This window comes from Rhinopithecus roxellana, chromosome 11, assembly GCF_007565055.1.
Source record: "Rhinopithecus roxellana isolate Shanxi Qingling chromosome 11, ASM756505v1, whole genome shotgun sequence".
Lineage (NCBI taxonomy): Eukaryota > Metazoa > Chordata > Mammalia > Primates > Cercopithecidae > Rhinopithecus > Rhinopithecus roxellana.
In genome coordinates, this window is record NC_044559.1 from 20,210,342 (window position 1) to 20,231,866 (window position 21,525).

The 21,525-nt window shown below is 40.4% G+C and overlaps 1 protein-coding gene across 1 annotated transcript in view; it reads right to left on the reverse strand.

Moving 5' to 3' along the window:
- SORCS3 (sortilin related VPS10 domain containing receptor 3) overlaps nucleotides 1–21,525 on the reverse strand; it is a 621,477-nt gene that overhangs the window by 49,959 nt on the left and 549,993 nt on the right. The window contains exons 15-18 of the mRNA XM_030940951.1: nucleotides 14,774–14,891; nucleotides 13,638–13,771; nucleotides 3,481–3,594; nucleotides 107–278 (exon numbers count right to left, since the gene is read on the reverse strand). Of these exons, the coding sequence (XP_030796811.1) occupies nucleotides 107–278; nucleotides 3,481–3,594; nucleotides 13,638–13,771; nucleotides 14,774–14,891 (538 nt within the window). The remainder of the gene's footprint in view (nucleotides 1–106; nucleotides 279–3,480; nucleotides 3,595–13,637; nucleotides 13,772–14,773; nucleotides 14,892–21,525) is intronic.

A 21,525-nucleotide genomic window follows, 5' to 3' on the forward strand; every position in this document is an offset into this window, starting at 1 on the left:
CATTGACTTTGGTGCAGGGGTCTCTGGGAATGTAAGATCTTCTTTTTCCATTCTGGGAATGGTCTGGTTGGGAGTTCTGACCTCAGAGAACCAGTCGAGCACCTACCTCCTCCATGAGGATGATGAAAGTTGCATTGTGCCCCTGCTCTGCCACCAGGCGCCCATCGGTTGTCACCACATGGAGGCCCCGAGGGGCTTTTCCAGGGCACATCTGGGCCTTGGCGGTGTACTTCTCCCTTAGCCCATCTGTGCAGTTGTTGGACACAATCCGCCGATACCTAAGTAGAATTGACAATTGATAGTAGTTTGTGTCGAGTGTGTTGTTGCTGTTGTGTGTGTGTGTGTGTGTGTGTGTATGATAAAGGGAATATAAGAGAGCAAGAGCAAAACAGGTGCTTCACACAGCGGCCCCTAGAAACCAAGTCTCAAAGAACACAGACAAACATTTATGAAGCTGAACAAATGCTGAGGACCTGCTATCCCTCCATCTTGGGAAGAGTAGCTCCTTAAACGTTATTATTGATCCTACCTGGTGAGCCACAGATTGGATCAGTGTCTAAAACAGACAAGAAAAATCAATGTCTGACTCACACACAACAAAAGAGGAGGCAGACTCATTGGACTAGGGAAACAGGAAAAGCAGGTGCTTCTACTTGTGAGGGACAAACCTGTTTCTATCTCCCAGAGGCCATCTCCAGCTTTCTCTGTACCAGAAAGCAGGCAGAACATCAAACTTTTTCTAACTCTGATTAATCAGAAGGCTGCTACCTATCTTTCCTATTCCTCCAGGGCTTATTTCTTCCCCTAATGCCTAATAGCCCTTGCTGTGGAGCCACTGGGCTATTTCAGAGCACATTTTATTTTCTCCTTGCTAATATTTCATTTCTCACTCAGCATAAACACCAGATTAGAAACATAAATTTGAAACTCCTATTCAATCTCACTATGCCACTATGTAAAACTATCTTTTAGAAGAGATAAGCATGGGAAAATCACCTGACAAAGCACTATGACCTTCTATGACAAGGACATCATTATGTACAATGACACCATGTCGTCTTCCTTGCCCACCAACCCCAGCACATGAAGTCAAGCCAAGAGCTTTCCTACAACCCTGATCTGCATGATGGGCATATTTCCAGCACATGACCATCTATAAGGCTGCACTGAACACACAAATGTTCTGGTAAAACCACATGAAAGAAACATACCACCACTATGACCATCACCACCATCATCACCAGCAGCATTATTATCACCATCATCATCACCATTACATGCTCATTACATTTTGTCTTCTTTCACTCACTACGTCAAGAATAATTAACAAATCCATCTATTTTGCCTTCCTATGATGGTTTCAAAAACAGAGAAATTTATAATTCTTTTTGAATGATATTAGTCTTCCATCATACCTGACATTTTCCCTGGATCCCCTCTGCCACCCCACTGCTGAACTACACCCCTATTCAGAGATCCCAGGGGATATTAAGCAAATATTGTATGTCATTATTGTCTTAGATCAAATTATGATATAATATCTTGCATATATACATCATTTTTGTCAACTGAGCTTATAATGGGTCTAAAGTTATTCTGGTTTACATAGCACCACTTGTCCATATGGTAGCCAATATGGTAGCTCACCTTGTGGCTACTGAGCACTTGAAATGTCATTAGTGTGACAGCTGAAATGATAATATTTTTGAAATTTTGGGTTAAAGAAAACATTATTAAAATTAATATCACCTTATTTTTTACATTTTTAATGTGGTTACTAGAAAATCTAAAATTACATATATGCCTCACGTTATAGTTAATTTGGTCATCACTGGTCTAGACAGTCAAGATTTGTAATCAATTTATACTATCTCAGGATATATAGCTACAAAACACTCAGTTTTTACTGATGATAGCTATTTCAGTGGGTACCATGTCCTAACACAAACTTGGTATCATCTACTCTTCTTTTTCAAGTTCAGTTGGCCATTAACTGAAGCTGGTTGATGATTTGTAAACATAAGCCAACATTTACACAATATGGAGGTATTGGTCGACATCTGTAGCATATTTGTTTTCTTTTTTTTTTTTTTTTTTTAATTGCCATTCCCTTTCATTCTCCTGAATTATTTTGTTAGCTATTTGGGATTTTGGCACACCTAAGTTGCTTAAAATGTGGTGTACCTACACATGTCACATGATCCTATGAAATGTTTTAATTCAATTCTTTTATAATTCTCTTTTAACCTGCAATCACATTCAGCCTAGGCCCTCGCTGGGAATTTGGTGGCCCAACTAATCACTTGTGCCCATAATACTCCCTTTCCTCAAACTTCCTGGCACTTTGTTCTCTGACACCACAATCTCTTTAAGTTCATGCTGTTGGATCTGCAATGTGAATGCCTTAAGTCCCTAAACTATACTCCTACAATTAAATAACAGCAAAGATTCTTGAGCCTTAGCTCAGGCTCCAGGAATAGCCCTCCCAGAACTAAATAGTTGACATGCATTTCAGAGTATCTCAGACCAGTCGGCACTTCTTTCTCATCTTATTTTTTCCTTTGTTGACATCAGTTAGGTAGATAGTACCAACACTATGTTACAACTAACTATGGAAAAAGCATCAAGATGAATAACTTGACTGAGATGACAGAAGATCCATTGGGAGAGTTAAGACTGGTGTCCAGAACAACTCAGTCCCTTGCTACTCAAAGAGCGGTCCAGGAACCAGTAATATTGACATCACATGGGAGCTCACAGAAAGGAAGAATTTCACCCCCATCCCAGATCTCCCAAATCAGAAACTGCATTTTAATAAGATCCCCAGATGATTGATAGCCACATTAACATTTGAGAGGTGCTGTCTTAGACCACCCATCCACTTGCCAAATCTGTTCTTGGTTATAGAGGCAGTAAAGGAAAGGCAAAGACAAGAAAACTTCAAGAAAATGTTTTTCAAGCATCCGAAAGAGTAACTGATACATGAACAAAGAGATAAACATGCATGTAATTTGAGAATTCCTGAAAAGGGTCCTTGACATTTTTATTCCAGGAATTCCTAGAATGGAACTTTGGAATTTTCATTTTAAGTTTTCAGCGTCAGTGTCAGAGAGTTTCAATTCATCTTTCACTAGAAAGTACTGTAGTATCTGCACATCACTTGTATTAATTTAATTCACTTGAGTGTCAAGGAATAAGCTACATGTCCTTCCAGAAGAGAAGGATTAACTAAAACAATAACTATGGTCTATCATAAGTAAATATCAAAAGGTATTGAAATCTGGTTGATCAGAAATCTCTTCTGATGCTCCCCAAATAAGTACTCTCAGCTAAAGAACTCCTCACTTCCCCTCAAATGCCATTTGTTATAAACAGACTCTATCTTCACTCCACTGTATTCAATAGCAATGCATGTCCTTTGGTCCTAGTTTAGAGAAACAGGAAAACAGTGAGCCGAGTCCCTGTAGGTGTTTTACTTACCCAGTGCTGTTAAGGTAGCTTTGACCAAGGCTGCAGTCCTTTGATGGGGATGCTGGATTGTACCAGAAAGCTGGGACACACTGGCTCTCCCCATGTCTCTCATACCCATAGTCACTGTCAGGAAAATGAATATTGCATAGTAGTAAATATGTACAAATGCTAAAATAACCACAGGTACACACAAACATATACATGTCCCTATTGCCATCCAGAAAGTCATAACACATTGTTTTAAATATCCCCAGTGAGGGCAAATATTCATATTTTGAAAGTGAACTTTTAGCCTTTTAAATAATTCCATGTCATTTGGCGTCCAGTTGACAGAACAAAGTATCAACTTAGCAAATAGAAATTCTAGGTTTAAAAAGGTATTGATATAAATAATGTGGCAGGTATATTGGCTTGGGAGTAAATGTGGAGGATGCTGTTAAAAGTACATTTTAAGTCACAGCAGAATTATTGAAATAAGCACATGACAACAAAAACAATGATTTACCCTCTCTGAAACAAGTATATACATGTCCATTCACATGGACACATAGAGTCAGTCAAACTTTTCCTGACTAGATAAAACAAAGGCCCCTATTTCCCTAAAAATAAAATAAAACTACACTGTAGCTCTTTTTGTGTGTTTCTTTAAAATCCTAGCCATAAGTCTGCTACGATTTCTTTCCGCTTTTCTCCCTGATGAAAAACAGAAAAGTAACAGAGCAGTATAGAAAAGGAGGTCCCCTATCTGAAGTACAAACGGTGTTTCCCTACTTCTTGGAGTTTCAGAAGCCTGCTGGATGTGTAAATGTCAAAGCAGAAGAACAATAAAGTAGGTAGAAGGGATTATTGCTATTGTAGCCAAGCAGAGGTCATTGAGGGTAGCTTCACTTGGCAGAATTCATGTTTCTAAGTTAAGCATCATAGGGTTTACTGAAACCCCCCGATGGGGCAAAATGAACTAGACATATAAATATTAATCCATTAAGTGTTAATAAAACATAAAGCAGCAGAAAAGAAGTTGTTTTCTCAGAACCCACAGCTCCTTTCTTTTTCTGCTTCCTGCATATTCTTTGAGCCAAGATTTTGTGGAAGTCCAGTGAAAACAGAGGCAAATTGTCTGTGTGTGTATCTACAATAGGAAAGAAGGGGAGAGGGGACTGAAAATTTAAATTTAATTCCACATCTATTTATAACTCAATATGTGCCCTGCCCTGTAAAATAATAATAATAATAATAGTAATAAACTTAAAAAGGTGTGACAATCCCTGTCCTCAAAGGGTTTTCAGTCTTTAGGGGAGAGAGATACAGCACACCCCAAACACAACTAAAGAACAGAATAAAACAATATGCAGCACAGCACTAAACAGTACAGCCAAGAAAGAACCAATTGATTAATGAGATCATACACAGTATCTTCCCAGTCTGACCCCACCCCACCTTCTTACCCAGCTTCCCATCAAACTCTTAACTGAAGACTTCTAGCCAACCTTTTCAACCCTCTTTATCTTTTTCTATGTAATCCCTCAGGCTTGAAGCATTCCACTTTTTTCTATGTTTGGTAGTTTCCTACTTATCCTTCTTTAATATCTAGGTCATAGAACGCCATCGCTGGTTCCCCATACAAAATCTTTGGGGTCATAACCTGGTGGTAACTATAAATGGAAGCTACAAAAGAGCAGAGATATTCATCAGCTTTTATTTGTTTGTTTGTTTTTGACCAATATGAATTTAGAACAGTACCTAGGACATTTCAGGCATTAAATATTTATTGGGTAAATGAATTCCAATTACATTAGAAAGCAATTGCAGCTGGGCATAGTAGTTCACACCTGTAATCCCAGCACTTTGGGAGGCCGAGGCAGGTGGATCACCTGAGGTCAGGAGTATGAGACCAGCCTGGTCAACATGGTGAAACCCTGTCTCTACTAAAAATACACAAAAAGTAGCCAGGCATGGTGGCAGACGCCTGTAATCCCAACTACTTGGAAGTCTGAGGCAGGAGAATCGCTTGAACCCAGGAGGTGGAGGTTGCAGTGAGCCAAGACCGCACCACTGCACTCCAGCCTGGGCAACAAGAGCGAAACTCTGTCTCAAAAGAAAAAAAAAAAAATTATCCCATTGCATTACATGGTTGCCATTACATCTGTCTCTGCAGGAAGACTGTGAGCCCATAACTGATGCTACAGTGTGGACTGCAGAGAGTCGCCCCAAGTGCCCAACAGATTCCCGTGGAGTTAATGTGACAAGAATCATGGATTGCTACATAGAAAGGTGGAACTTTAGATCAGTCTTGATATTGGCATGTTTAAATGAAGCTGGAAGGAAGGAAGGAGAAAGAGACACTTCTGCCAAGTAAATGTTTTGGCCAAGCCTCCTGATTAACTACTGGAGATCTCTCAGCCCGACAGTTCATATGGACTCAATGTTGTGCCAGCTTGTAATAGCCCATGAGAGCTCACAGCTAACATCTCAGAAATGTTGCAAGCTAATCAGTGGTTGTTAAACAAAGCCACTATTAAAAATGAAATTGTATGAAATTTCAATTATATAAATTATATTACAAAGGTAATACTTAAAACATATATTCCTGATTACTATATTTTAATATTATATATAATATATGCTATATTATATAAAAACTATTCTATCATTCTAACGTCCATGCTATTGAGGTGCTTTACATCCATGTATCTGTATGGTGGGAATATTATATAATGTTGTGGTACTAGCTATCTCTCCCCAGTTCTGTGTTCACTCATGTCAGGTTGGTAGCTTGAAATCTGCCATGATGGGAATATGTATGATGATCAGCAGATACCATTAATCAGGGAGTATTAATTTGTTTGTTTCCAGAGAGCCAGCAGTTAAATATTTATCAGCACACTGCTGGATCTCTTATTTCTCTCTTTTTTTTATTTTTATTTTTTGATATGGTGTCTCGCTCTGTCACCCAGGCTGGAGTGCAGTGACGCGATCTCAGCTCACTGAAACCTCCAACTCCCAGGTTCAAGTGATTCTCCTGCCTCAGCCTCCCGAGTAGCTGGGATTACAGGCACCCACCATCATGCCAAGCTAATTTTTGTATTTTTAGTAGAGATGGGGTTTCGCCATGTGGGCTAGGATGGTCTCAAACTCCTGACCTCAAGTGATCTGCCCACCTCAACCTCCCCAAGTACTGGGATTACAGGCGTGAGCCCATGTTCCTGGCCTGAATTACTTATTTCTAAGCATTATTTATCTGTGGAAATATTGGGCTGTGGTGTATCCTTACTACCTTCTCAAAAATTCTCCAGTTGTTTTCTGAGGTAAATCTATTGAATGTCCTACTAATCCTAGGGATTACCTTTCTATGAAGGAAAGGTGCTCTCTCTTAAGCAATTTTAAGAATGAAAGAAACATCTTAATGGTCTTTGCTAAATGTAACTGTGTTTAGCAGTTCTGTTCAGCTCTGCTACCTGTTAGCAATGCAGTAATTTTAAAAGGTGCACCAGGCATGTTGCTTTGCCCCAAAGAGTAAAAGAATTTCATTAATATTTAACAACATTAGTGGAAACTGGCTGCCTCCAAGCTGTGGATGTCTTCATTAATTTCTCCTAAATGTATATTAAAATATCTCATACAGCCCAACCTCCTTCCTAGCTCCGAAGTCTGCATGATTAGACAAACAAGCAGTTCCAGCTGTTGCTCCAGCTTCCTGGGGAAAGGCGCTTTTCTGTTGAATTGTGAAGTTTGGACAGAATGCACCAGAAAGTTTGATTTGCCTCGGGGAAATCTGCTGCTGCAGATTCTGCAAACATACACACATTTTCCTTCAAGAAATAAGTCACCTCTATGTCTTTCTCCACTATAACAGCTTTAGAAGTTCTAAAAGTTTAGGAACAACTTTTTCATTTCTAGGAACCTGTAAGTCTTCCAAATTCCATCCAGGGAAAAGGCTTAGATTCTAAAGGAGGGATAGCCAGGACAGTGTAGAAATAATAATAACAACAACAATAATAATAATAATAAACCTCTGCGTGTCAAAATAGGAAGGGATACTTTCATTCTTGGATCCAATCTCCTAAGTTGGCAGACTGGAAAAGAAAAGCAAAAAGGGGAGAAATGATTATGCCAAAGATTGTACACAGCTGGCAGTGGCAGAGGTGATAATGGAGACTTCTGATCCCTGTTCAGCATGAGTCCAATCCCATAGGGCTCATCAAGGAGACCCCTAGTCCCCAGGAATGACATTCTGAGACTCTTGGAGCCAACCAAGAAGTCATGGTCTCTTCCAGACAAGCTGCAGGGGCTCTCAGACCACTCACAGCCATATCACAGCCTCCCTGATTCCCATTTCTCCATCCTCCCATCTGCCAGTTGAGATTCCAGTACTAGTGATCTACAGGCACCCTACCCTGTTCCACTTTAGCAGGCAGGATAGCATGGTAGGTTTGGGATTAGGCAGATAGAGGTTCTTGGTAGGCATGGACTGAGCACTCAACAAACACAAGCAGGCCCAAGAGCAACAAAAACAATGGATTAATCATTAACATCATCATTTAGCTAAGACATAAGCCCAAATACAGCCGTAAAGAAAAATTACAATTATATCCAAACCATTTCAGAAATTGCTTGGAAAATCCAACAATCATTCCTCAAATATTTCTCCGAATTTAATTCCATGCTGTCCATCTGCCTTATCCCTTTACCCACCAACAACCTTCTTATATATCTGTTTTCTTTAGGTTTATGTTTTCTTTCTGTTTTCTCAGTCTCTTATTTATTTCTTTGTCCATCTGCCTTATCCCTTTACCCACCAACAACCTTCTTATATATCTGTTTTCTTTAGGTTTATGTTTTCTTTCTGTTTTCTCAGTCTCTTATTTATTTCTTTGAAGTACTGCCTATTTTTCTTTTCTTCTTCAGCAGGAAGTCTACATAGTCCCATCGCCACCTCCTGCAGGAAGCCTTCCATGATTACTTCAGTCCACAGTGATCTGTTTGTTCTCTGTTTTGTGTATCTATAGCACATACAGTCAGAACCAGTGCTGTTCAATAGAACTTTCTATTATAAGAGAGATATTTTATATTAAGCTAATATGGTAGCCCCTAACTAGTACAATGAAGGAATAACATTTTTTATTTCCTTTTAATGCAAATAACCACATGTGACTATGATAGCTTTGGACAATAAAATTCAGCATTATACTCATTATTTTCTGCTATGCCTTCTTTTAGTGCAATAACTCTTTTGTATACATTGTTTATTGTCTTGTTTATCCTCTGACTTGTCCACTGTGGAAACACATCCTTGCTCGTGCTCCATATGCAGAGTACTCAAGCTGACTCTGGGGAGCCACTAGATTAATGTACTTCGGATACATCTGAATGTATGTGCTGTGACACCCCCAAATCTCCTCCCCTGTCTTCTACATCACCACTCGATAAACTTGCTTTGTGGACGTAGTGCCGTATGGGACATGGAGGTAGCCTGTAAAACATAATAAGACTCAGGACTCTGAAGTCAGAATAATATTATCCTGAGTGAATTACCTAACATCTCTGTGTTCCATTCCTTTATCTGTAAAATGTCTATAAGAGCAGACTCTCCTTCTGGGAGTTCATTGAGAAGATTAAGATAATTCATCTCAAAGATTTGGTAAAACATCTGCTACATAGTAGGTGCTCAGTAAAAGTTTTTGTTGAGAGAGAAGTTAGGTGAATGAGTGAAAGAAAATAACTCGTGGGCAAACCTGGTTCAACCGGTTTCTTACTGAACAAGTGAATTCAGGTCTCCTGGAGGGCTACTCCCTCTCAAGAGCCCTCCTTTGACTTTAGAGGAGCCCCCTCGTGCACCTTTTCTGACTACCTGATGGTCTCTAATAACCTTTACTCTCAATAAGGATTTGTTCCTGGTCCTTATCCAGCGCCATGATGGAGGTTGCTGCAAAGCGGCTCTCTAGGGTACGCTTGAGGCTGGCGGATTTATGAGGCTCTTATGTTGAAACATCGATCTTTATGCAGAATTCGTATTTATTACTGATACTTGCTCTGGAGAAAGTTGTGGAAGTGAATGTTTTGCTACAAATAAATGCTTCTGAGAATCTAGAAAACCCCCTCTTTTCTTGCAGAAGAGGGACAGAGGTAGAAGATATCTTCCCTCGGTGAATCCAGGTTGCACTCCTCAATTCTTCCACCAACGTGAAGACATTTAATCCATCCTCTGCAGTCTTTACTCTTCCTTCCCAAACTGATTGAACTAGGTGATACCCTCTCTCTGCTGTCTCTGAGGCTTGAACTGTTCCTAGATCAATCAAATGAACCTGCCCTGATTTGGCCTAGGGAAACATCTAAATGGACTGTGCATGATAATCACTGGTATAACTGCACTGGGCATTTCAGATGCCTTTGCTATTAATACTTCCTGCTAGAGAGGACAACTGAGAAGGGGACAAGGCTATAGGCCATATGCTGATTTCTAGCATTAGCATGAAAGACCAGCAAACAGACAAAATGTATTTGATGGAAAAACTGTATCTTTTAACCAATCACTATGCTTATTGAAGTTAACTTAAAAACAAGAAGACAATTTCAAATATTCAGTCTCGTTGTCCCCCCAAAAATCACTGTAAATAATTCAGAAATTTCAGTAATCAAAAACAACTTCTCCTCTACTCAGTAGTAGTAAAAAAAAACTTTATAGGCCATGTGATTTTGTGTGTGTGTGTGTTCTGAGATTACGACCACAAACCCAGCATCAAGCCTTGTCTACTTCTCCACTCTACTCAAGTGGTTCTTCTATATTCTTTTTAATATGAGGTATGATTGGCTACAGAAATGCAAACATATACCACCTTATATATCAAAAAAATTCTATAAAATATTTTTGAAGACCATACACCTATTATGATTCTAGTACCAATGGTCAAAACTACTTCATCGGAAATTGTTTTAGTGTTAAGGAAATAGTCTACCTTATATTTCATCAACAGCAGTAAACCCAAGTCATTTGGGGATGAGTTTTAATTTTAGAGTAACTAAACTTGGAAACTCTATTTTTTTTTCTGAAGCAAAATGAATCTAAAATAATAAAGACTTGTTTGATTTCTTGAGAAATGGCAGGGTGTGGAGGAGAGAATGTGAATTTAACTAGATCTGCACTTGAACCCTGGCTCATTCTCCACCAGGGATGTAACTTCAATCAAGTAACCTATATCCAAGAGGTTTCTTCTCATTAAAATGGCAATAATAAAGATCCTGACATTACAGGGTCTTGGATCCACATGGTACCTCTACCAGTGCAAGTATGAAACCCACAGAAGGCCTGGTAAAGGGTCCCCCTCACCTCTCCCACCATGCTTTACTTATAGTTGGATTCTGACAGCACTCCCTAAAGAAGGGTTCAGAAATACTTTGAGCAAGGCCACCAGTATCTAACTAAATGGATACGACCCCAAGATACTACTCTGCAAACAGTGCTTATTTGGATGTATAAACTTTGGTTTACTTGCAAAAATACCACAGGGACCACTTAACCCTAGGGTATAAGAATAACAACAGCAGCAACAGCAGCAGCAATAGCTAGCATATGTTGTATTTCTATGTTGTACGTCAGTAGGATAAATGCCTTATCTATATTAATGATGTATATTAATATATTAATTCATTCATTCTTCCTTAGGATCCAGTGAGGTAGATGTTATGTATTTCTATTTTGCAGCTGTAGAGATGAAGTCACAAAGATTAAGAAAATTTGCCAAGGTCAAAAACTGTGACTATCAGTGCTAGAATTTTTGCCCAGACCAGTAAATGTTACTGGAATTACTGATGAGAAAATATTTTACAGTTCTTATTTCTTCTCACTTGTGATGCTACCCAGCAATGGGTGAAGGTCTATTATAGCACACAGAGACACAGGAGAATATGTACCATGACAAATTCCAAGACAGTATGCCTCAATGGAGTTAGTCTGCAGAAGGACATAAGGAAGCCTGAAATTAATATTCTGAATATTCAGGTTGACATCAATATGTCACAAGCCATAATTTTGAGTAGCCTACTGCACTCATTGCTATGACTATTTGTGCTTAATCGTGATTAATAACTGAAAATATTTTTCACTATGTGAAAATATACTTTGTTCCCAAGGGCTCAAAATGGTCACAGAAAGGACCCTGCTAATCAAATTTAAATTCCATTTAGCATGTCTCATTTTCATGAATTTCACTGAAGCCATGCTTTCCCAGGTATGATGAACAGGTGAAGGATGAAGAACAGGTGGAGAGCAGTCAGAGTCACTCCTCTGGCTTCCAGGTATATTCTTAGCAGAAAGTGGGAAACAAAGGATAGTTTCTAGTACAAATCAAGCTAAAAAACCAGCTGGATTAAATGAGGCTGGAAGGAGTGAGGCTGCCATTCAGGGGCAGCTGCTCTGTGCCCACTTGGACTTACTTTGGCTATTTGATGCCAGAGAAGCCCAAATGCAGCTCTATCATTGCCCTGCCCCTCCCAAGTTTAAAGGGCAATGTCCAAGTCCTTAGTTCTGTCTTTTAACAAAGACAAAGCTGGGATGGGCTACCAAAATATTCAAATTGAACTTTAGCTTTTTATTGTGATGCAGAGGAAGAATTCATCCAGCTGGGATCAGAGTCCTATGTACCCATTCCCAGAATTGGGGAGGTTTTTGACCCTCCTAAAAGGAATGACGTTCAGAAACATGCTACAACTATTTATTGAATGTTTACCATGGGCCAGGCACTGTGGATGCAGACACAAGGGAAGTCTAAAACTCTTGCATTCACAGCACTTACATTCTACTGGAGAAAGATAGGTGATAGTAGAACAATCAAAAACATGTTCATTTTGTATGGCAATTAATACTAAGGAGACAATAAAACAGGGATATGCTAGACTCTGCCAGGGTATAGGTGAGATTCGGTGGTCTCAGACGGCATTTCTTAGAAGCTGATATTTTTGCTGAGACATGAGTGACTCAAAGGTGCCGGTCATGCTAAGATTTGGAAGAAATTCTTGCATTTTCTGCTCCCTCTGCTAGGAATGAGCCAGGATTAATAAAGGTGCAAGAGATGGTAATGTGGTTGCAATACAGTGAATACGGTAAGAACAGTAAGGAATTTAGACACGAAGGTAATTGCAGGGCCATATCACCCACAATGGAGGAAGCTAAGGAAAGAAGATCAGATTGTATTTTAAGGGAGGGGGAAGATACTGGAGTATTTTAAGTGTAATAGTGATAAGATATGGTTTGAGTTTTTAAAATACCATCTCAGTTGCTGTGAGGAGAATGAATTTAAAGTGACAAGGGTAGATGTGGAGAGAGTTCGATTCCTGCAGTGATACAGACAGCTGCGAGATGGAAAGAAGTGCTTTGAGTTAGAATGTGTTTTGGGGGTAGAAACTGCAAGGACTTGCAGATGGCCTGGATCTGACAGTGAAAGAAAAGGAGAAACCAAGCCCTTCTGGCAACTGAGTGGATAGCTGTGTGTTTTATTGCAGTTGGAAAAACTGGGCAAGGGACTCCTTCCAATGAGGGGGATTCAAGAAAAGCTTTGCTTTGGCTGCCTTAAGTTTGATATCCCTGGTAGTGAACCAAGAGGAGATGAATGCTGAGTAGATAGCCAGACACAAATGTGTCCAACCAAGAGAAGGGGGAGGCCAGGGCTAGAGGTAAATATTTGGAAATTTGGGAGTAACGTCTCTATAGGTGAGATTTGAATTTCATTAAGTGAGATTTAAAGTTGTTCTCTGTTGCTGTTACTAGGGGGAGAAAAAGGAAATAAGAGAGAGGTCACGTGGAAGAGCACAGCGTGCACGTGGCTGGAGGCAACAGCAAGGCAGTAGCTCTCTAACCTCTGTCAGTGCCCGGCCCAACTTCTCCAGTACTTTCCAATAAAGCTGCTCACTGCAGATGAGAAGAAGCCCCCCCTGGAGATGCTGCTCTGATGGAGCAGTGACCCTCTCTGTGAAAACACCTCAGCCTGTCCTCCTTCCAGGGATGCAGACTTCCCATCTGGCCCAGTAACTGGGGTGGTTGGGCCCACAGGCCAGCAGATACACCTCGCATCTCTGTGTCATGCTTCCTCTCCTAACTTCATCTTCACCCCACCCCACCCCACAGACAGGTGAAGACCTGGTTGGAATTGGTAATAAAATGCCAAAGAACTCACCACTCAAAGTCCCAGTTGGCACAGACACAGGGTTCTGAGACCACTGATCCTGAGTGGTCTCGGCCCAGGGCACACTGAGCTCCTGGCTTCCGTTTCTTGAATATTTTCCTTTCTCCCATGACACAAGGCTCTCCCTTAGAGAGAAATTCCATAGTGAGAGAGACAGAAAAACAAAAAGGGGGTGAAATAAACCAGTTGTCAACAAGAAGCATTAGCCTGTTCATTCTCATTTAGGTACTTTATGTAGCAGTCTCATTCTCAGCAATGATCCAGGAGTTTCAAGAATAAGTGCTAATCTTTTACTACTACATAAAAGGAACATTACGGGAGGTGGGCCCACTTCTGCCTTCCACCCACCCAAGCCAGTGATGTCTACATCATCCTGTTTCTGCTCCACCTCCATGGAGAATGCAAGGACTCCGGGCATCTTTGCAGACCACCAGGCATTTGCCCAAATGGCTTTAGTAGCAATTCTAGTGGAAAGGAGCCCATTTCTGGCACATTTTTCATATCATCTTCAGAGGGAACTTGAAGTTGAACCAAAATGTTCCCTCTCTATGATAAATGACCATGCCCAAATCCTAATTCCCAGTCAAAGATTAAAAAAAGGAGAAGTTGATACAAATTACAAGAACCCAGTGGTTCTGAAGAATGCAGAAGCCTGCTTATTTCTCACAGCAGTAAATAGCTACCATTGCTATACCTACTCACCCCGACACCCTTTCTCAGTGGACCTGTTCCCAGTGCTCTGGGGCCCTTATTTCAGGCCAGTCTGAGAAATGCTCTCGCCCTCCACATTGGCAGATAAAATGAGCAACTCTTGGAGGCCTTCTAGCTGTAAAAAGCTCACTTCTCCATGGATAGAGCTAAAACCCCAGGTTATCATCATCACCTTTCCCCCAGGCAGCTCAGTGATTTCAATTAGTAGATAGGATCCCAGGGTGCGAGATGGTTCCTAAATATCATCCGGCCCTACTGGACCTGAGTGTGTTTCACCCTTTTCTTCAAATCCACACCCACGACCTCAGATGACCCACTACCTTCCTCCCCTAAATAGGAAGGCTCAGATAAGACCCAACTGGGCTTGCACTAGTTCCTCCTCCTAGAAGCCAGCAGTCCACCTCCATGGGGTGTACCTGATTGAGCAGGTGCCAGGTCTGATAGTCCTCCTTGGTGCAATGCCGGCTGAAGATAGATTTGTAGTCTACTTTCACCAATTGCCATTCGGAGCGGAGGCTGAAGTGGCCAAAAACTCTAAGCGTTTAGGGGAGGAGTGGGAGAGACAAGTGGAGAAGGTCCCATAGTCAGTCACTAATGCACAGAAACTGGGAAGGAGATGGAGATTCACTGCAGCCTGGACTTTAGTTGTTCTTCCAAAGTGAGTTCCTTAAGGGCCATTGAGGAGAAAGCCCACTATCCATACAACTCAACCAACTGGCATGTCATTCACAGCCGGTTTTAAATCGATCATGTTTTAAATTGCAAAAGTCCTATATGTCTATTACAGGAAGCATTTAAAATATAGAAAGCCCAGTAAAGAAAAAAATTGGAATCGGTAGTCCCAAACTCACCACCCATATAAAACCCTTGTTCAGATTTAGATAAACAGTCTTCCCATTTCTCCTTAATGCAAGCACTGGCATTTTACCTACCCATGTCCACTGACAGGGACTCAGTTTCCTCATCTGTAAAGTGGATTATACATACGTATGTTGGGGTAGAAGGAGTGAATTTGCTAATTTAAAGTACAACTTTGCCAACTGCAAAGTCTGGTTGAATTTAAGTGTGTTAGTTGAAATTCCCAATGTTTAACACACATAAATACCTACCCTCCCTCCTCCTTCCCTGAAAAGAAAAAAAAAAAAAATCACAGCAGACTCATAAAAGGAACTCATATTTATGTATAGTAAAGAAGCACACCATCTGTGACTTAGATAATCAATACTGACCTTTTCAAAGCCCAGCAGTTGATTGCCCTATAAATATGAATGATCAATTGTTTCTAGAAAAATAGAAAAAAAAAAAGACTGATCATCCATACTCTACTCGGGTGGCATGTCTTGCAATTACAATGCAAGACATCTATCATAGTGATGTAAAGGGGAGACCGATCATGCTGCGAACTTAAAACAACTGAAGTCTTTCAAGGAATTGGATGGCTTCCATTTCAGCAAGACTTAATCACACTACCAGCCCTGGATTTTCCTCTGCCCAAGTTCAGATACTGTTATGGTGACACCTACAAGATTAAATCTCTTCCTGGGTCATTTTCTTATGCTCTTTAAAAGATGAGGATGCTTATGGGAAAGGTAGAGACTGACAAAACTTGTGAATGAGTAAGAATATAGAGTTGTTTTTGTAGATCATCCAATTTACAATACATCTCAGGATCAATTTTGAATGTGCTTCAGATAAAAGTTAAATAAAACCTTTTAGAGCCTTATCTAAAAGAAAATTAAGCAGACTTTGAAAGAGAGACAGGATCTCTCCTTTAGTAAAACTACATGGGTTTTGTATGGATCTAAGCTCAGCATGGGGTAGCAGAAGCTCTGAGCCTAGAATACCCACCATAGGCAGCTGACACTGTGGAGTAAAGCAAACCTAACTCCCTCTCCCTGGGTTCTCTCTGTTCTCTTGTATTCTTGCTAAATCCAGTAGTTTCCAAATCCAATTCATCGATGCCAGGTCATCCACTAAATTATTTCCATTTCTTAGCTCTGAATTCATTTTACATAGAAGTCAGTCCATTTTAAATCTTTAACAAAACAGCTCTTTCTTATCAAACATTTTTGCTTGTTTGAAGAGAGGACAGTTAAACTGATAAGCTCATCAAGGGAAAATGAAACAAACAAACAAACAAAAAAACAGTGGGAGGAGACCTTGACAGATACCTATTTTTATCTCTATCAAGCCTGCAAAACTGTCCTATTCAGATGCCACTTCCACCAGTAAGTCTTCCCTGACTGGAATACTCCTAGTGCAGTATGTTTTTTTTGTTTTGTTTTGTTTTGAGACAGAGTCTCACTCTGTCGCCCAGGCTGGAGTGCAGTGGCCGGATCTCAGCTCACTGCAAGTTCCGCCTCCCAGGTTCACGCCATTCTCCTGCCTCAGCCTCCCGAGTAGCTGGGACTACAGGCGCCCGCCACCATGCCCGGCTAGGTTTTTGTATTTTTTAGTAGAGACAGGGTTTCACAGTGTTAGCCAGGATGGTCTCGATCTCCTGACCTCGTGATCCGCCCGTCTCGGCCTCCCAAAGTGCTGGGATTACAGGCTTGAGCCACCGCGCCCGGCCTAGTGCAGTATGTTAATGATGCTAACCCAAATATTTCTGCTGACTCCAAATAGTTTAAATTTACTTCCTGGATTACAAAAGACGTCATGTCAGATTAACCACATTCCTTTCTATGAAAAGGTTACTAGGCAGACAGAAGAGGAAAATGTGAAGCACATGATTTACCTGGATACCAGCATGGCATTTGAACAGGGTCTGTCATAGGAATCTTGACAAAGAGATTGAGAAAATATGAGCCAGGTACTCGGTAAAATTACGTGGCTGAACAGTACCTAATTAAGACATTAAAATCAACCAAGAGGGAGGTGTGAGTAGTCTGCTGCAGGGTTCTGTTGTCTGCTCTTTGTTGTTCATCATTTTTATTAATGACTTGAAGACATGAAAATAATGGTCATCATTGGAAATTGAATTTTTTGATGACATAAAGCTGGAGGAAGCACTCAATATGCTCGATGGCAGAAGCAAGACTCAATAAGGTCATGACAGACTAAATATAGGCTCAACTTAATAAGGTGTGATGTAACCCAGAGAAATGTTAGCTAGATCCTCTCCATGGTAATTGCATAAGTACTGGATAAATGAAATGGGGCTTGGTACTTTTCAGGTTTAATAGTAATAATAATACCAGCTTAAGAGTTTCCATACACAGTGTGAACACTTCAGGGAGACATAAAATATTTAACGTGATCTTGAAATGCATTAACAGAATTGTATGTATTATCTAGAACCAAAGAGGCAATAACCTGGTCTTTTCTACACTAACTAGATTACCAGGAAAATTGTGGTTGCTTTTGGCTGCTACCATTCAAGAAGGATATAGACTGAGTGTCTGAATCTACAGTACATAGGCTTTGGTAGTGGTGGTGAAGTATGAATCTGCTTAAATTTTAAACAAACAAAAATGTGCTTATCAGCATATATGTATTTATCTATAAATAAAAATCACATATATTTTGTCAGATTATTCAAAGGGGTTCATAGTTCCTAAAGTTTAAGGACCACTGAAGAAGAGAGTGATTAAGATGGTGCACTGCATTGAATGGTGACCTGCAATAAGATATGACCACTTCCTATTCCCTGGAACTGTGAATGTGACCTTACGTGGGAAAAGCATCTTTGCACTTGTAAATCAAGGGTCTTGAGTTGAGATCATCTTGGATTATTAGGGTGGGCTCTAAATCCAATGGCAAGTATCATTATAAAAGACACAAAGATGAGCAGCATGCAGTGAGCAGAAGGCCATGTGCAGACAGATGCCAAAATTGGAGTTATGCAGCCCAAGCCACAGAACACCTGGAACTTCAGGAAGATGGAAGAAGCAAAGAATGAATTCTCCGCTACAGCCCCAGGGGTAGTAGAGGCCTGCTGACCTTTTGATTGTGGACTCTAAACTCCAGAACTACAAGAGAATAACTGTCTGTTCTTTTAAGCCACTAAATTTGTTACAACAGCCACAGAAAACTAATACAGGTGGCAATATGATCCAAGACCACTTTCATCTACCCAAAATGCGATGTAAGAACTAAGGCTGGTTAACCCGGACATGACATAGGAGAGTGCAGTGAGGGAAGAGCAGTAGGTGGATATTCTAGGGAGCTCTCTTGCATGTAAAAAATAACCAAAAATAAAAGTGTGAAAGTTTATAAAATGTGAGAGAACTTTCTTCTTCTTCTTCTTCTTTTTTTTTTTTAACAGAGTTTCGCTCTTGATGCCCAGACTGGAGTGCCATGGTGCAATCTCGGCTCACCACAACCTCCACCTCCCTGTTCCAAGCAATTCTCCTGCCTCAGCCTCCCAAGTACCTGGGATTACAGGTGTGTGCCACCACACCTGGCTAATTTTGTACTTTTTTTAGTAGAGACAGTGTTTCTCCATGTTGGTCAGGCTGGTCTTGAACTCCCGACCTCTGGTGATCTGCCCACCTCAGCCTCCCAAAGTGCTGGGATTACAGGAGCCACCACACCAAGCCTGTGAGGGAACTTTCTAACAAAGGTTCTAACAACAGGAGCAAGAGATGCTCAAAAGTTAGTAAGCATAAAACTTCCAGCTCAGGCTTGATCAATTCCCAGGGCAGATACAGAGTAGCATGCAAGCGTCATCCATGTGTACAGCCTAACTGACCCCAAGCCTCTACGAATGCCATGTTGGTGGTCTTTCCAACTCTTTGAGCTATCCATTACTGATCTCAGAGTGCTCATTTCAGGACAGAACACAAGAATAGGTGCTCAGTCAGGACTTACAGACTTGTTCAGATTGTTCTGTTTTGCAGTCCTCACAGGTACATTCCTTTCATGTACATTTCTTTGGCTTCTTCCCAGATTTCCTTATATTGTGTTTCCCAGGTCTTTCCCCAAACTGTAAACTGACACACTAATACGTTCACTCAGGAGTGTGCTAGTCTGCTCTACCTTGAAGTCACTTTTGTGTATCAGATGCAAAATTTTAATCACTTAAACGCTGGTAGGATTATGAGCTTTGCTCATTTTCTCAATGGACCCCAAATAAGATCAGTGGGGTAAAACCCCCTGGCAACTTTCAGACATTAATGTATTCCCCACCAATCCACCCATTGTCAGCTCTGGGAAGAGCAAAGTTCATTGTGGGTCCTTTCCTATGGGGCATAAATGACTCAGACACACGGTCTCTTTTGTATAGACCCAGCTTCCCTAATTCTGTTCAATATCACATTAAATCATTGCTCTTCTGATTAGAGCCTATGGAAGCTGAAGAAAGGACAGAAACATAACGAAATAAGCAGGGGATGAAATTAAGAACCAATTCAAGTATTTTTCTTCTCTTTTCATGAATACCCAAGGAACAGATGTTAAAATTTACAACAAGATCTGTGGAAGTAAGAAACCAACAGAGAATTTGAAGTGGGCATCATCGTAAACCATGTCCATCACTTTGGAGTGATAAACACTGAGAAGGTCCTCTTGATCCTGAATTAGGAAAAGAGAAAGTCCAGACTGCTTCTAATTGATAATAATAATTTTGAAAATAATCAAGTTTCAGAAAAAAGTTTCTCATCTACTGGAAATACTCCTCTTAAGGAGAGCCTGTTACCAGCAAAATAGGTACAGCACACTCCTCATACGTGTAGTACTTTTACGGAGGGAACAAAGTGGTTCATGTATCAATGGAATATTAAAGCCCAAGAGATGGCTAAGATGGAAGAACCAAAGGCATGGAGCATCTTTAAAAGGATACTATAATTCTCAAGTCTGGTGATACTTATTTCAAAAAGTCCTCTGTGATTCCTCTGGCAACACTGAGCTCTTTCTTCAGAAGCTCAAATGGTCCTGTTGTCTCTAGACCAGAGGTTCTCCAACGTCTACATCAGAATCATCTACAGGGCTTGTTAAACATAGAATGTCTCACTCCCAGAGTTTCTTATTAGTGCATCTGAGGTACGTAAGTATTTGAATTTCTATTAAGTCCCAGGCGATGCTGATGTTGCTGGCCCTAGGACCATATTTTGAGAACAACTTCTCTAGAGCACCAATCCAGAATTTCAGAAATTTCCTGTACCTTTGGTGAAATTTTTGTCAACTAATTAAAAAGCTTCTTAAGGCTGGGGATACTTTTAGTACTTCTTTGTATCCTATGGAACCTATCAATAATAGCTGCTTAAAAAAGAATGGCCAATCGATCACTGAATGCCAACAGAAAAAAAAGGCAATTCTAGAGTGTGGAATTTCATTCTCAGGTCTTTGTCAAAGAGAAACTAATTCTTAGTATGGCCAAACCCACTGTTATTAAATCCCACTTCCCTGCAATTACCAAGATAAACTATTTTGACATCCTTTTTCAGAAACACATTCCTAGCCCCCTTTTTAAACTCAAAGCATATTTTCACCAACATAATCAAACCCCCATCATGTGAGATAATGTGGGTGAAAATTTTGAAAATCACAATAGACAACAAATGTTTATTACCATCATCATCATTTTTACTGTTGGAATCCTCATAGACTCATCCAAGGACTTTCTCATCAAGGACTTTCAATCGGCTTGGCTCAAAGTCCCTTTTTCAAGGTACTTACTAACTTCACATGTTGGGACTTTCTTTTTTTTTTTTTTTTTTTTTATTTTTGAGATGGACTCTCGCACTCTTGCCCAGGTTGCTGGAGAGCAGTGGCACCATCTCGGCTCACTGCAAGCTCCACCTGCCAGGTTCAGGCCATTCTCCTGTCTCAGCCTCCCTAGTAGCTGGGACTACAGCCGCCCGCAACCATGCCCGGCTAATTTTTTGTATTTTTGGTAGAGATGACTTTCTTTTTTTATTTGACATCTTCCTAGTGAGCCTTGGAGAAAGAGAACACCTCATATATAAATATAGATGACCACTTGGAAACAGGTAGCCTACCCTTTGGTTTCCTGAGGAAGTTGCTCCCAACCACAGGAACAAAATAAATGAATTCTCTATGCTATTTCTCACTATATAGATTTTCAGAAAAAAAAATCAATTAAAATTTATAACTCCCGTTTTTCTCTTTCCTTTTACCTTTCCACCTGGATTTTTCATGAGAGTTTTTGACAACCACTCAAGATTCACCTTCTTCTTGGACTCTACAAACTTAAGAGGCCATCGCT